Source organism: Drosophila bipectinata, chromosome XR, assembly GCF_030179905.1.
Source record: "Drosophila bipectinata strain 14024-0381.07 chromosome XR, DbipHiC1v2, whole genome shotgun sequence".
Taxonomy (NCBI): Eukaryota; Metazoa; Arthropoda; class Insecta; order Diptera; family Drosophilidae; genus Drosophila; species Drosophila bipectinata.
Window position 1 is genome coordinate 23,830,206 of NC_091735.1, and position 14,839 is coordinate 23,845,044.

Consider the following 14,839-nt stretch of genomic DNA (forward strand, 5'->3'; position numbering starts at 1 on the left):
CTATTTTATTATTTGTATTTTTATTTATTTTTTTCTATCACCGACGACAGTGGCCTATTAATCTATCAAAAGCTTTCAGGCGCTTCAGAGAAACGATAGAAAGAGTTAGATATACAATAGAAGAAAGAGAAAAAGCTACAAAGAAAGAAAGGGAGGGGGGTGGCAACAAAAATTCCATGCCACATAACCCAAAAAGAGCAAAGAAAGAGGTTTGCTTCGCTGTTGCTGCCGCTGCTGTTGCTGCTGCTGCTGCTGCTGGCTTGTCGTCGGTTCCCACACTCGTTTATTCGTTTTACGACTTGGCTGCCCCCAGCCCCCCCTAGCCATGCCACGCCCCACTGCTCCAACCGCCTCTTCTCAGACGATCGAGCGAGCGAGCTGCGGCTACTTTTTCATTAACACTTTACAATCTTTCCGCATTTTGTTGCCTGCCCCCAGTCCCCTCTTGCTGCCTCTACCTCTGCTGTTACAACGCCTCTGCATGCCACCATATATCTCCCTTTTGGCGGTGCCCCCTTTTGGCCACCTCGGCTATTATCGGCTTCTTGAACAATTGTGGTCAAAATAATAATACAAAATAAAATAGGTTTTTGGGGAGTATTTTTGTCTTACTTTTAAACTAGAAAATGGAAAAATTAATTTTAAAAATGTATAAAATAAAACATTTAAAAAAAATATAATTTTAAAATATAAATTTTGATGAATTTTATTTTTAACATGTTTTTAAAGCCATTTTTTTACAAAAAAAATTTAATCAAAATTAGCTAGAATTGGTGACGAAGGACAGGACTTTAAAATCAATATTTAAATCATTTAAAAAAAAATAACTGGAAATATATATTAAAAATATTAAATATTTTAATTCGCAAATTCAAACAATAAACTAATTTTTTTCTTTAATTATTCCACATGTTTTTTTTTTCATCCAAAAATATCTATGATTTTCCCCCCACTTGTATAGTTTATTCTCCATTCTTTTCTACCATTAACATTACATTTATGTAGGTAAAGTATTTATATACTTCACCCGCGCTTTTTTTTATATTTATTTTTTTTTTATTGCTCTTTTTTTAAACGACACACCCACGCAGTAATTTGTAAACAATTGATGAACAATTTTGTATTTTTTAATGAATGGGTCGTTGATCGTTGAAAGAATTATTTCTTCTTATTATTTATTATTTTATTTTATGGCTTGGAAAATGCTTATCACAAATAAATGCATTTAAATTTTTTTGCGTCGCAAAAATTTTATTTATCTTGCATTTAACATAATACTTAGTATAGTTTAGAAAAAGCATAGAATTATTACAAAATAAAAGCAACCTAATTTTAAAACTATTTTGTGATAAATTTCTAATTGCAATTCTTGACGAAATAGTCACAAAAAAAAAAAAAAAATAGAGTCTTAGGGAATGGAAGCCTGAGAAAAAATTTTAAAATTTTTGATAAGCCTAAGGCGGGAAGCCTGCGGGAATAATAATTTTTTTATGGAAGAAAGATAACACCCCTCCCTCCAGGGATTTAATAATTCTTTATATATTTCAGTAGCATTTTTTATCAAAAAAATATAAGGAAGAATTGAAAAGAAATCTCAATGAAAATATTTATCTGAAAAATATTGAATATTTTCTCATAAGCTTTGATTTTGATTTGGTTTTCAATTTAATTTTTTATTTATTTTTGTTTAAATTAAAATCTCTGTACCATTGGGTGGCATTCTTGCTGATATGTTTCTTTATTTTTTTTTTGCTTATTTATTTTATATTATTTTTTTCTGTTTATAATTTTTTTTTTTTCGCTAGAGAAAAGCGTGAGAAATTTTTGGCCGTGGTTTGGTTTTTTGTTGCTGTTTTTCTTGTTTTTAGTTTTGTTGTGTGTTTGTTGTTGGTTGTTTGTTTTAGTTGTCGCAGCTGTTGTTGCTTATTATGCTGATAGCGTTGCTACTTTTTTTTTTTGTTATACCATTGTTGTTTTAAATTCATATTACTTTTTGTTGCTGTTTAATGCGGTAATGCGAAAAATTTAAATTCGATAAGCGCCGAACTGGGTCTGACTTGATTATTGTCTTTAGGGCTTGAGGTTTTTTTTTGTGGTTGTTGTTGTTATTAAATTGGACAAAGAAAAAAAAATTAATAATCAAAAAAAATCTTAATGTATGTTAATTGATTTTTAGACAAGATGTAATTATCACAAAGGGAAGCATTTATGTCTTTTTATTTTATGAGCTTTAAATAGGATTTTTTATAGGGCTTATGTTTGGGGTTTAATAATTATGAGGTTTATAAAATTATAGAAATAATTATGGGATAGGTGATACGTATATCACCTTTTAGAAAAATTGCAAAACTGCAAAAGAAAAGGAAAAAAATTATTCCATTTTCCTAGCCTCGAATCACTTTTTCATTGCCTTGAATATCCACTTTATAAACTAAGAAAAAAATAAAAATAACTTGGTTTTATTACTTGCAACATTTAGTGGGATTTCCTGTCATTTTCATCGATCACAATCACGGATATTTGCAAGTCACAGTCACGCCTGCTTTCATCGTTGATTGTAAAATGTCGTGACTCGATTTTCCGCCCCGCAAGTCAAAATAAAAAAAATAAAAAACCAAACAAGAAACCAACCAACCATCCATATATCTAACCATCCATCCATCTAACTAAGCAAAGCAACCATCCAACTAACTACATATCTCCATTACACATATCGCTGAGCAGGTTTAATTAGGTCTTAACTCGGTTTAGGCCAAGTCAAGCAATTAACAGCTCATTTGTTCGCAGTGCAGGCATCGCTGTCTGCTTAAAAGCCGCATAAATACCAAACCAAAAAAAAAACGAACTACGTTAATTTTACATGTGAACTAAATCACACGCAATAAAAAAAAATCAGACAAAAAAATAAAGCTAGTACCTGAAAATTAGAAAAAAAAAACTGAAAAATCTTTTCACGCTCTGTCGATGAAGCGTTTTAAGCGCCGAAGCTTGTTGATGCGAGAGTGGCTTTTGGCTGTCTCTTTGTAACAGCCATGCCCACCTCTCTTTCACACTTTTTTTTTTTAAAAAGGTTTTTTTATATTTTTTTTCTGGCAAATTAATTAAATGGGAACCACACCTATTTAAACCTATTTGCCTAATTGTTTAATCAAGCGAGACAGGTTTTTTTTTAAGAAATTTGTACTTTTATTCATTTTAGAAAAAAGTACAAAATATTTTAAAATTTACTTTATTTTTATTTTATTTACCTAAAAGTATAGAAAACGTATAAAAATATTTCAAATAAATTTAGAAACTAAAAATATATTTAATTCTAATAGGTTTCTAATAGAAATTTATAAAGAATTTTTAAAGCATAAAATATAGAATTAATAGAAAAATTTTTAAATTACAAAAGGAAGTAATTTATACAAAAAATGTATTCATTTCTTCTAAAAAAAAACTCATAAAAAATTGAAGCGAAAATGGCTTTAAAAATATTATAATCCTTTTATCTAAAAAATCCTCAAAAAAAAAACTTTTCAAATATAAATCATGTAATAAAATTAGTCATAAAAAAATAAATATTTTACTATTTTACGTTTGTAAAATAAAGAAAATTATCCCATAAAAATTCGAATTGCAAAGGCAATTACATTTTATGATTGCTATTTTAGATTTATGTCATTTGGTTTATTTCTTTCACCCCTTTTTTTTTTGCATAATTTTATTTCATTTTTTTTTTTGTTTTTTTACACTAATTGAGGTCAATTAGTTTACACACAAAAACCCACAACGTCAGTGAGCAAATGAAGACAATCAAATGCAGAGCATGCCACTGCAACCTCATAAATTTCTGCAATATTATTATGCACACACGGTCTGTGACTCAATACAGAGTTTTATATATTTTTTTATAAATTTTTTTGTTTTTTTTTATTATTTATTTTCCTTCTTCATCGGTTTATTTATGTATTGTCATTAGCCTGTTAATCAGGCCCCCATTTTTATTCTCCATATATTGCATATATCGTGGATTTGTATGAGTTTCTGTATCTTGGAGATTTATGCCACGTCTTTTCCACAAGCCATCGATCATCAATGTTTCAAGGAGTCGGACAGACACACTGGAAGAATATTTTTAGGGCATTATTTTTGCCAAAATACTATCTTAATAATATATTTTCTTAATAAACATTTTCTATAAAAAGCCTTTAATATATTTTCCTTTAAAATCAATTTAAAAAGTTATAAAAATTCTTTTAAAACATTTTTTACATTATATTTATCAAAAAACTTCAAGTTAAATATATTTATGACCCTAAATAGCTAAAAACAAATATTATTCAATCATAAACCTTAAAAAAAATAATAAAAAAAAATATTTCCCGAAATCGATTGCATTTTCCCTAACTCCCTAAGCCTTTTTCGCCTTTAATTTTGATTTTTTATTTGTGTATGCAAGGCACAGTGGCGATTCATTGTACCCTGCCCGAGGGGGTAAGGGGTTAAGGGGTAGTGCCTCCCTCCTCCTTTTTTTTTTTTTTTAAACCCTCCTCCCCACCCATGGCTGTGTCGGCAGACAAAGCGATTTATTTATCTCCAAGCTTGACGGGGGCAATCAAAACTTATTGTCGTCGCCTCGAAAATGAACCGAGAGCTGCTGATTTAGGTTTCGCGTCTCCTATAATATATATATATATATTTTTTTTTAGCAGGGGCAGGAAATCGCCACACGCCCAATTAGCAAACATATAGCACACACATATATCTTTACAAATAAATTCAGAACCGCAGAACCTCAGAGGTTGGCTTGTTTGCGGCTTCGTTTGTTTAATTTTCTGTGTCAGATATACATATATACATACTGTATTTGAATTTTTTTCAATGGAATAAGCATAATTTGTTTTATTTATTTGATTTCATTGCACAAGTTTCAATTTACACTCGTCGGAGGGGGGACTTTCTTATCCAAAAATGGAATATTATATAGAATATATATTTTCTGCAACGCTGGCCAGTTCAAGTGCAGTGAACTTATTGTCTGTGATTGGCAGTTGTATTTTATAAAAAAAAAAAATAAGAGAGAACCAACAATGATGACTTTGACATGCCGCCCGTTTGCCCTTAAAAGGCATCTTACAGATACAAAGATACAAAGATACTCCATACAAAGCTACAAGCAACAAGCAGAATGTTTTCCCTGTCTTGTTGTCGTCTTCTTCTCGTTTTCTGCAACAATGTGGCATGTTAAGTAGACATAAATGGGCGACAAGTTGGCCAGATCCAAGTAGATATAAGAGTTAGTACATATTAGTAATATATTTTAAATTAAATATTTTCTAATTAAAGTCTCTTCTCTAATTATCCTTTCAGATACAGCCCTGGTGCCCATTTCCTGTACGAGCGTGGGCTGTCAAAATGGCGGCACCTGCATCACCAAAAACAATGGCAAAACCTTTTGCGCGTAAGTACCTGTATATATTTCATAACACATCTTCGATTTTGCATATGTCAATCACATACCACTTCAAGGACACTCTTGAATAACAAAAAAAAAAAAAAAGGCATCCAAGAAATTGTTTATACAGACTTTTAATTTAAGTTGAAATTTGTCTAGACGGGAAGTGAGACAAAGGAGGAAGAAATAAAAAATAAGAAAGAGGCAAGTTTTTCAAAACTGGCCAGACAAAAGCGCCCGCACAATCTTCGATGGATGTGTTTTCTTTGAATCAGGCACTGAGAGAAATTCAAAGGAGATTTTTTGAAAGAGAAAATAAAAGTAATAAAGAAAAAAAATACTAGAAATTTTTAAAAAGAGTCATGAGAGCTTCAGAATTGAATTTAAAATATTTTTAAATTTTAAACCTTAGAAAAAAAGGTTCAAAAAGCTCTACAAATTAATAAATAAATAGATATGACTTATAACCAAGCTCTTGTTTTCTTTTTCTTTCTTAAGGCCCTGGAATTCACAATAGCTTCAGCAGTAGAAACACTTTTTTTAAAGAAAAGTTCCAAAAACTTTTTTTTAATATTTTTTTTTTTAATTTTTTCCCTGTGTATATTACTTTTAAGAGCCTTTCGAGCCTTGAGTTGAGTTTTTAGTTTGCAATCTCCTCCTGTGTCTTCTGTGGATCAAATCAAATCGGGCTCGTTGTCGAGCGACATTCCTGGCAAATCGCTTTGAACCCAAAAACGACTCAAGTCTCTTCTGGGCTCTGGGAGTCTCCGTCTCCGTATTTTTATTTTTTTTTCTTTAAAAGTTCGTGCCTTGGACGGGGTTTCGCATGATTTTTCACTCGTTTCGCCTCGTTTTCGGGGTTTCTACATATATATACCCTCTCTATGTTGTCTTATTTAGACGTATTTTTATTTGTTTTTTTTTTTTGTCTATTTCGGTTTTTTTTTTGTTGTCTCTGCAATAAATCAAATGCGGCCGAAAACAAACGGCACGTACGCAACGCATAACTCTGGTTGAGTTATTATAAATAGAGAGTCCATGTCCCAGAAGACGCTGGGTTTCGGGCGGGGAAGCGGGTTAAAACGATCACAGCGCATATATATATCCATATCCATATATTTTGACAGACTGTCGTCAACAATTTTTACGAGTCTGTGAAGCGGGCCAAGAGACAGAGATACCAAAGTCAGTTAAAAAAAAAAACGGTCAACAAAATGGATGGAGATGGAGACATGGCCTGGCATAATTAAAAATCATTGCAAGAACTCACATAAAAAATAAAGAAACGTAATAAAAACCATAAAAAACAGATCGAATTGCATTCCAGTTGACAGAGTCATGTTCAAGTTATTTCCTGATGATCAGTTGGGGTTTTAAGATGGTATTTGAAGAGATTCTTTTAGATTTTAGGGCCTAAAAAATTATAAAGTTTATTTTAGTATTTTTTAGTATTTATATTAAGGACAATATAAAGTAAAGTCTCAAAAAGAAACATTTTTTCAACAGTATTTTCATGTTAAATACCGCTAACAAATAAATACCGTTTTCTAAACAAGGCTTCTTCTTCTTCTTCTTCTTCTGACCAATTCTTCTCAGCTTTGGTAGCTGAGATTACACATGTCAAACGATCTCCGTTTCTTCAGCAACTATGGTATCTTTGGGCAATTACATAAAAGCTTAGCTTTAACTCTAAACTCTCTTTAGTGTCTTTGCTTTTAAGTCTTTTTTCCTTCCTTTTTTTTTTTTTTCTTGTGATGATCATCAAAGGCACGATCAAGCCAATGGCCATGTGTATATATAGCCTTCTCTTTCAGATGCTATCATACCAACTCTTTCTCTCTGGCTTTCTGCATGATCGGGATTGTATTTTTTCTTCCTCTGTTATTTCTTTTTTTTTTCGGTGCGAGGCGATAAGATCGCTTTGAACTTTTGTCTTGAGCTTGAGCTATTAGTGGGGCTCTCTTTCTGCCTTGGATCGGATCGGATCCTCGAATCGTATTTTTTTTTGGTTGATCCATGTTTGATCCATTTACCACATTGTCTTGATTTGGAATTGCTCTGGTTCAGAGCTCAATGATTATGTTTCCTTTTCTTTTCTCCCGTATCTCTCTCTTATTTTGGCCAACTTTTACGATCAGAGAGTTGGATTTTTCTGTATTTTTGTTTTTGGCTGTCTTCTTGTTTGTTTAATTGACTTGATTGCTACAGTTTGATGCAGTTTTTCACGACAAACGTCCATTTGTGTTAGTGGCTTATCCATGTCAAATGTCATGTCTTTTCTTCTCTTTTATTTCTATTTTTTTCGTGTTCAATTATATGAGTCTCGATCAGAACAATGAATTTGATTTATATGGCGAAATGAGAAGAAAAACGGTTAAAAAAAAAATAGATGAAAAAAAAAACTATACAAAAAGCATTTCTTACTTTGCGGTTTATGACATGTTAATGAGCAGCCACATTTCTACTTGAGTCTGGTGGAGATATATCTTGGGCGGAAATTTTCGTTTGATGTTCAAAACGATCGCTGCTCTAACTGCTTTTTATTTTCGTGGCCTTTTGATGAGTCAGTTGGCCAAGAAACAAAAAAACGTATAAGCTTTAAAAATAACAGAGAAAGCTAAGAAAAATTGTAAAAACTTAAATTTAATTTTAATAATATTTATCTCCTTATAAAATATATTTAATTTCTTAAATTCTTAAGCCAGAAAGTGAATTAACTTTCTTGTGAGAAAATAAAAAAGGTTTCTCTAATAATTTCAAGTTCGTTGCCTAAGTCTTTTGTTTAATTGCACTTTTTAGTGCTGCTGCTTCTTTCTATTAATTTTCTTTTTCTAATTTTTTTTTCTACACACTACACACACTTATACACTCTCTCAAAACAATCCAGAATAATTTACGTTTTTTATTTGAACTCTTCGCTCACACGGTTTGCACTTGAAATTGTTCTTTTTGCTTTCTTTTCTTTTCTTCAACCTTCTACCAACGTCTTCTTTTATTCTTTTCTTTTCTTCAACACACACACACAAAAAAAGAGGGGAAGGTAAAAAAAGCATTATTTCCAAGCTGCAATTACTTTAATTAACTGATCATTAAGCCCATTGGACATGGAGTTACGGTCGAAATTTTTCAAAAAATCCAAAGGAAATGACAATGAAAATTCATTTTAAAGGAAAATTCATTTCCTTTCAAAATCGGGATGACACATTTTTTGGGGCAGCCATTTTTTATTATATATAGACCTTATATATATATATTTCATCCTTTGGATGTTTAAAAGTTTCGAACTGAAAACTTGTTTGCAACCTGCTCTGATTGCTTTTCTGTGTTACACAAGCTGGCTCCCAAAGAAACTGAAAAAAAGGAGGGAAAAATACAAAAGAAGTGTGCAGGCCATCCAAGGAGGAGATCTTGAATAAAGGGAAAAAAAATATTTGGGTTTAAAAATAAAGAAAATATTTAAGAAACTTGAAAATTAATGTTTTTCAAAGAACTTCGAAAGAAGTTCTAAGCATAGTTTCTTGAAATTGGAATTATTTACTTTTAATTTTTTTATAAAATTTTTTTTAGTGCTTTCCAAAAGCGTAGCGAATATTTATTGTGCTTTCCGTTTGCATTTTACATTCTTTTCTTTTTTTTTTTTTTATTGGAAACCCTTTTATGCTCTACGTTTTGCACCCATTTTGTATTTTTTTTTTTAATTTTATTTTGCAGTCAAGGCGTTGGCGTACAAAATTCCTTTAGTCAGGTTTGGTTTTATTTTTTCGGTTGGCCTCCTCTCTCGGCCAAATTAAAACGTTTTATTGAAACTCAATTAAGTTGCGCATTCTCACGAAACTCTGGAAATCATTTCAATGATGAACATAATAATAATCATGTTGATAATGATGATGATGGGCAAAGAAGAAGAAAAAGAAGGCAAAATGTTAATTATTCGAATGTGGAATGATGCATTACATAAAAATCTGTAGCTTTGTAGCTTTTGTGTGTCGTCGCCGTCTTCTCGTCATAACTTCCATAACTTCAAGCGAAAGATTTTCCCAGGCTTACATCTCTTAATTATGCAGACGAGTATATGGTATCTATATATGGAAAAAGTATTTTCATTTCATCACAAGTCACAGATATCGAAATTTGTGAGATAATTAGTGGGTTTTATTTTTTTTAAGGTGTGACAAAAATTTTAGAAGGGAATAAAAGGTCTGGGAAGAAGGTTAATAAAGGGAATGTTACTATCTAATTTTTATTTTAAAGGTTTTTAACATTAAAATTTAATCTAAAATTCCCTAAACTATTTCCCTAAAAGCCCAACCTTAAACAGAAAGCTTCACAAATAGAATCTCAATAGAAAAAATACTTTTCTTTTATGATTATGATTGCGCAATGGAATTTGTTGAGGTTTTTTTTTTGGATCCACAACCTGTATTCAGTTGTATATGTATATCTTCTTTGTATTCATGTACCTGGACATGAAAATAAACCATTTGATGGAAAAATGTCAGAAATGCATGTCTTCTTACCTGCCAGAAAACCCAAGCAAACAATGGAAAATCAAACACAAAAAAAAACCCTAAATCTCCGAACAAACAGCAGCTGGAAATTGAAATGGAAAAGTGGAAACAGAACGGAAAGAAAATTCCAATTCTTTTGGGTGTAGAATTAGTTAGGGGGTAAAGCGCATCGAGTTCTACTCCATTGTTCTGGAACAGCTAAACAAATACCGAATGTCTGGATGAAAAGGAGACAGGCGATGAAAGTGAGGGGAAAAAGCAAAGGGAGAGGATATCTATTTTTTGAGTATCTTGGGCGTGTTGCACCTGCGCAGAAAAACAACATATGTGGTTGAAGCTGGTTTACGTAAAAAAATAGAAAATAGATTAGGGGAAAAATTGGGGAATATTTAAAAAAAAAATCGCCGAAAAAATCTGGCACAAAAAATTGCAGTTTTAAAAACATCTCCATTAAAAATTCCCAACAACTAATGAGATCAAAGACCATATACCCAGAAGCTTATCAAAAAATGAGGATTCTAATTAGCTTAAATCTAGCATCGAGTCTTGTCTTATTAGAGTCTTATCAGCAGAACGGGAAGTCCCGTCTCTGAATGCAAAGTCTTTCAGATCGAACTTTTTGATTTGTGGGAATTATGCATTAATTGGATGCTTTTTTTTGTCAGAGCACTTGGCTTGGATTTTTTGTTTTTGCAGCGATAAGCATTTTTTCTGTTGTCCCGGGCACTTGCTGATTTTTTTTTTGCAAAGATCAGCTAAAAAGCATTTAAACATAGCTTTGTTTGTTTACACAAAAATATGAAAAGAAGAAATAATAATATTTTCATCAGTGCATTTGTGAACGTGTGAATTCGGCTTTAGAGAAACAAGATACTCTAAAATATAAAACCCATGGCACTGGAAGCCATATGTTCATGTTGCATAGATGAATGATCATCGGGCGATGACATTAAATCATTTGCCTGGTAGCCTCCTAGAAATCCACAATCCAAATCCATTCGATACGAGCTGCTGTGGTTACCCATTCAGATATTCATTCAATCGAACGATCGTGAGAAGCATAAAAATAACTATATTTATATACAATATTATATATATATGTATATGTATTAGTATAATTCATATTCATGCTGGGGTATGCCCGTTGGGGAGTTATGATTGTGAATAAACCGCAAATTGAGTTGCGAATACGGAGAGATACGGATGCAAGATACAAAATGCTAGCAGACTTGCATACACAGATACAGATACGATCTGAGATAAGTCTTTGAACCATTTTCTCACGAGCTTAGGATTTTAGTTCATTGATTTTGTTTAGTATGTTATTTAAATATGGGTTGCATTTTTTAGAGAGGTGGTAGTTAGTTAATTAAATTTTAGAGTGACCAATTAAGGGGAAAATTAAAAAAGGATTAATGGATTATATTTAAAAAGAGCTTAGAGGGACCAGCTTTCAAGGAGGAATAAAAATACTAAAGGATATGTGTTATATTATTATATATTTTATATGTTATATTATTCTATAATTATTTTCTTAACGTGACAAAGTGTGAGTCATTCCTCTTACCAAGGAGCTCTCTAAAAAGGCCCAAAAAAAAAAGAAGCCAGCTGAGGACAAAGGGGGCTTATAATGCTTAGGAGATAAAGCCAGCGGAACCCATACATACATTTATACAACTCTACACTATAGCACACCCAGTGGCTGGCTGCCTTGGTTTATTTGCCAATGCGAGTCACGTTTTCTTCATCTACCTGTCTCTTTCATACCTATATATACCCGTCTCTATCCAACCTGATGGACTTCAAAAAACGAGTTACCAACAACTTGGAACTCTTAACTCGAACTGAACACTCATATAGGCTTGTTTATAAATTATAATATACAGTTTTTTGAGTTTTTTTATTTTTAAAAATTTTTTACACTAAAAAAGATTAATTTAAATTAAAAAAAAAAATTAATTTTTGTTAAGAAAAAGGGTTATAGTTTCATAAAATTTCTTAAACTATTTTACTTGTTCAATTTTTTAATATAGAAAATTATCAATGTCTTTTTTTTTAGTGTAAAAACTCTGCCTTAGTTTCTTCTTTCACCACAGCTACTGTTATTTTTTTTTGTTGTTTCTACTCGTAATTCTTCTCTCTAAAAATTTCCAAGCTGTCTTCGATTAGGATCGACAGACTTTAAATTTTTAGGCAGGGCCCCGCCAAACCGCCAAACAGATTTTTAGATCCCCTACACACTGCACTCTCCACCGCCTGCCCCTCGATTGCTACAAATTAATGCTAAATCTAAAGCATTTTCACACACTTGTAACGGGAAGTAGCAGCAGCAGCAAAAAAAAAAATCAAATAAAAGGAGAGAGAAGGAAAAGCTGTTTTTCCTCCGATGGTCCAGCAACTACCTCGGATTTCCCCTCCTTTTTCTGCAGAGGAGCATCTTGGCTTTTTTTTGTGCACCAGGTTGGTCAGCAGCCGCCTTAATGATTATTCATTGCCTGTTGTTGCTTGTTGGCTATGTGGCTGCTGTATTGCTGCACTGAAAAAAATGGGAAAAATTCCTTTTTAAGGAAAGAAATTTTACGATAAAGGTAGAAAAGGAAATTTCAGGACGGCAAGTGTTTTTAAAGTAAGAAGATACATTTTTCCAGGCTTTTAAGTTAAGAGTTCGACTACGCACGGCTAAATTAAAAAAAAAAATATTTGTTTACATTTTATTTATGTTATTTTTTAAACTAAAAAAAAATTACCAAAGCCAACGAAAAATATTTCAAATCCTAAATTTAGAGTTCAAATCCCCACAAAGCAAATCTTTCCAAAATTTGTATTCATATTTTTTAAAATTTATTTTTTCTTTTTTTTTTTATCACTGCACATTTGCAATGCGTGTAATTTTCTCATTGCAACCAAAAGAGGCACAAGAAGAAGAAGCTGTCGGCCAAGAAGCAGCCGAGACTTTGTTGAGGGGAGCGTATAAAAAAAAGGAAAAAAAAAATAAAAATAAAGAAAAAAAATTTAATATGCAATCAAGATCGCGCACAAATTACCGTACATAAAAATTGTTTTCTCAAGGGAAAAGCAACAACAAAAACACCAAAAACAACAACCACAACTGGGAGTGGAGAATTGCTGAAGAGAGTCTTCAGGAGTATATATTGTTCCATCCATATTGTCATTATTGCTAACCAATTTGTAGTAGTTATTGTCTTGAATTTGTGGGAAAAATCATAGATCGTGTTATAGAATCTATAATATCTAAAGCTTGTCAGAGAAGCAATTCGAAAGTGGAGTGGAGTGGAGTGGAGTTGAGACTTCAAGGAGCCTGACAAAGCTGGACGGAAATGAGGCTACTTTGTCAGCTTTAACACCTCGAAACTTGGGATTTATCGGCCAGCGTCGATCTGTTTAAAATGCCTCTGAAGTTGGCGAAGGCGACTGACTAAGCCGACAAGTCCATAAAACTAACTAAAGCATATGAGAGGGTAAAGGCACTGAGAGAATATATATAAAATACGCGTATTTATAGGTTAAAAATCTAGTTAAATATTTTATCGATATATTCGATTTAAATCAGTGTCTGATCGATATTTTTCTTTAAAAACCTTAACTTGGATACCTTTTTTTTTTTTGAGTGTTTTAATTTAAATCCCCCCTACCTCTAGCAATTGAAAACCGCTAATCCGCAACTGTATCTAAATTTTTACATTTTTTTTTTTACCTTTCCAGTTGCGATCCACATTATGTCGGCGACTACTGTCAACACCGGAATCCATGCACTTCGGTACGGTGCCAGAATGGCGGCACTTGTCAGGTGATCTTTCGCAACGGTCGTCCTGGCATCTCCTGTCAGTGTCCTTTGGGCTTTGAGCAGTCCTTGTGCGAGATACCAGTACCGAATGCCTGCGATCGTGTGAGATGCCAAAATGGAGGCACTTGCCAACTGAAGACCCTCGAGGAATACACATGTTCGTGTGCTAATGGTTATACAGGTGAGGTTTTCTTTTTTTTAATTTTTAATCTAAGTTATATTTTAATTAATTTTTTTTTATTATTTTAGGTGATCACTGTGAGACGAAAAATCTGTGCGCTAGTTCGCCTTGTAGAAATGGTGCCACCTGTACCGCGTTGGCCGGAAGCAGTAGCTTCACCTGCACTTGTCCGCCGGGTTTTACGGGTCACACCTGTTCCGAGGATGTCGAGGAGTGCCAGTCGAATCCCTGCAAGTATGGCGGCACCTGTGTCAATACCCATGGCTCTTACCAGTAAGTGTAACCATATCCTTTGAAAATATAACGAAGTACTAAAGCCTTGCCTTGCAAATAAATATTCCAATTAGCTTTATTTGTTAAATTCGGTTAATTACATGAACAAAACACTGGTATAAAAATATAAAAAAAAAAGAATAATAATTTCAATATCAATCGACTTGCCGCCTTAAAACCGATCACCAATAAATCGAAGTGCCAGCGCGGATGTGATAACTCAACTTCCAGTTGACAAGTGCAAATTGTTTTCCCTGTTCAACAAAAGATCAAACACGTCTGATCCACCTCCACTTTCAAGACAAAAAAAAAATCGATAACAAATCATTTCGATTTGCATATTTATCTAAAGGTCTTTTTTCTTTTTAAAGCCGCTGGCTGGCTAGCTTCCTTTAATTAATGGCAATTTAAAACTAATAATTTATAAAATCGCATTCAAAAGTTTTGCTTTTATTTGCTGGCCATTTGCATAACTTATTGATTTTGCGTTTAGCCTAAAGATACAACAAATTTCTACTCTAATTAAAATACAACAAAAAAAACTAAAAAATCGAAATCTATTGAAAATGTATTTGGACAAAAGATCTCAAATTTCCGGCGATACAACAAAGTTTACTTTAGAAACTGGTTCG

General features: G+C 32.5%; 1 protein-coding gene across 1 annotated transcript in view; it reads left to right on the forward strand.

Moving 5' to 3' along the window:
• Window positions 1-14,839, forward strand: part of N (neurogenic locus Notch protein) — a 46,618-nt gene that overhangs the window by 13,311 nt on the left and 18,468 nt on the right. Inside the window, 3 exon segments of the mRNA XM_043213070.2 lie at window positions 5,356-5,446; window positions 13,672-13,934; window positions 14,003-14,207. Coding sequence (XP_043069005.1) covers window positions 5,356-5,446; window positions 13,672-13,934; window positions 14,003-14,207 — 559 coding nt within the window.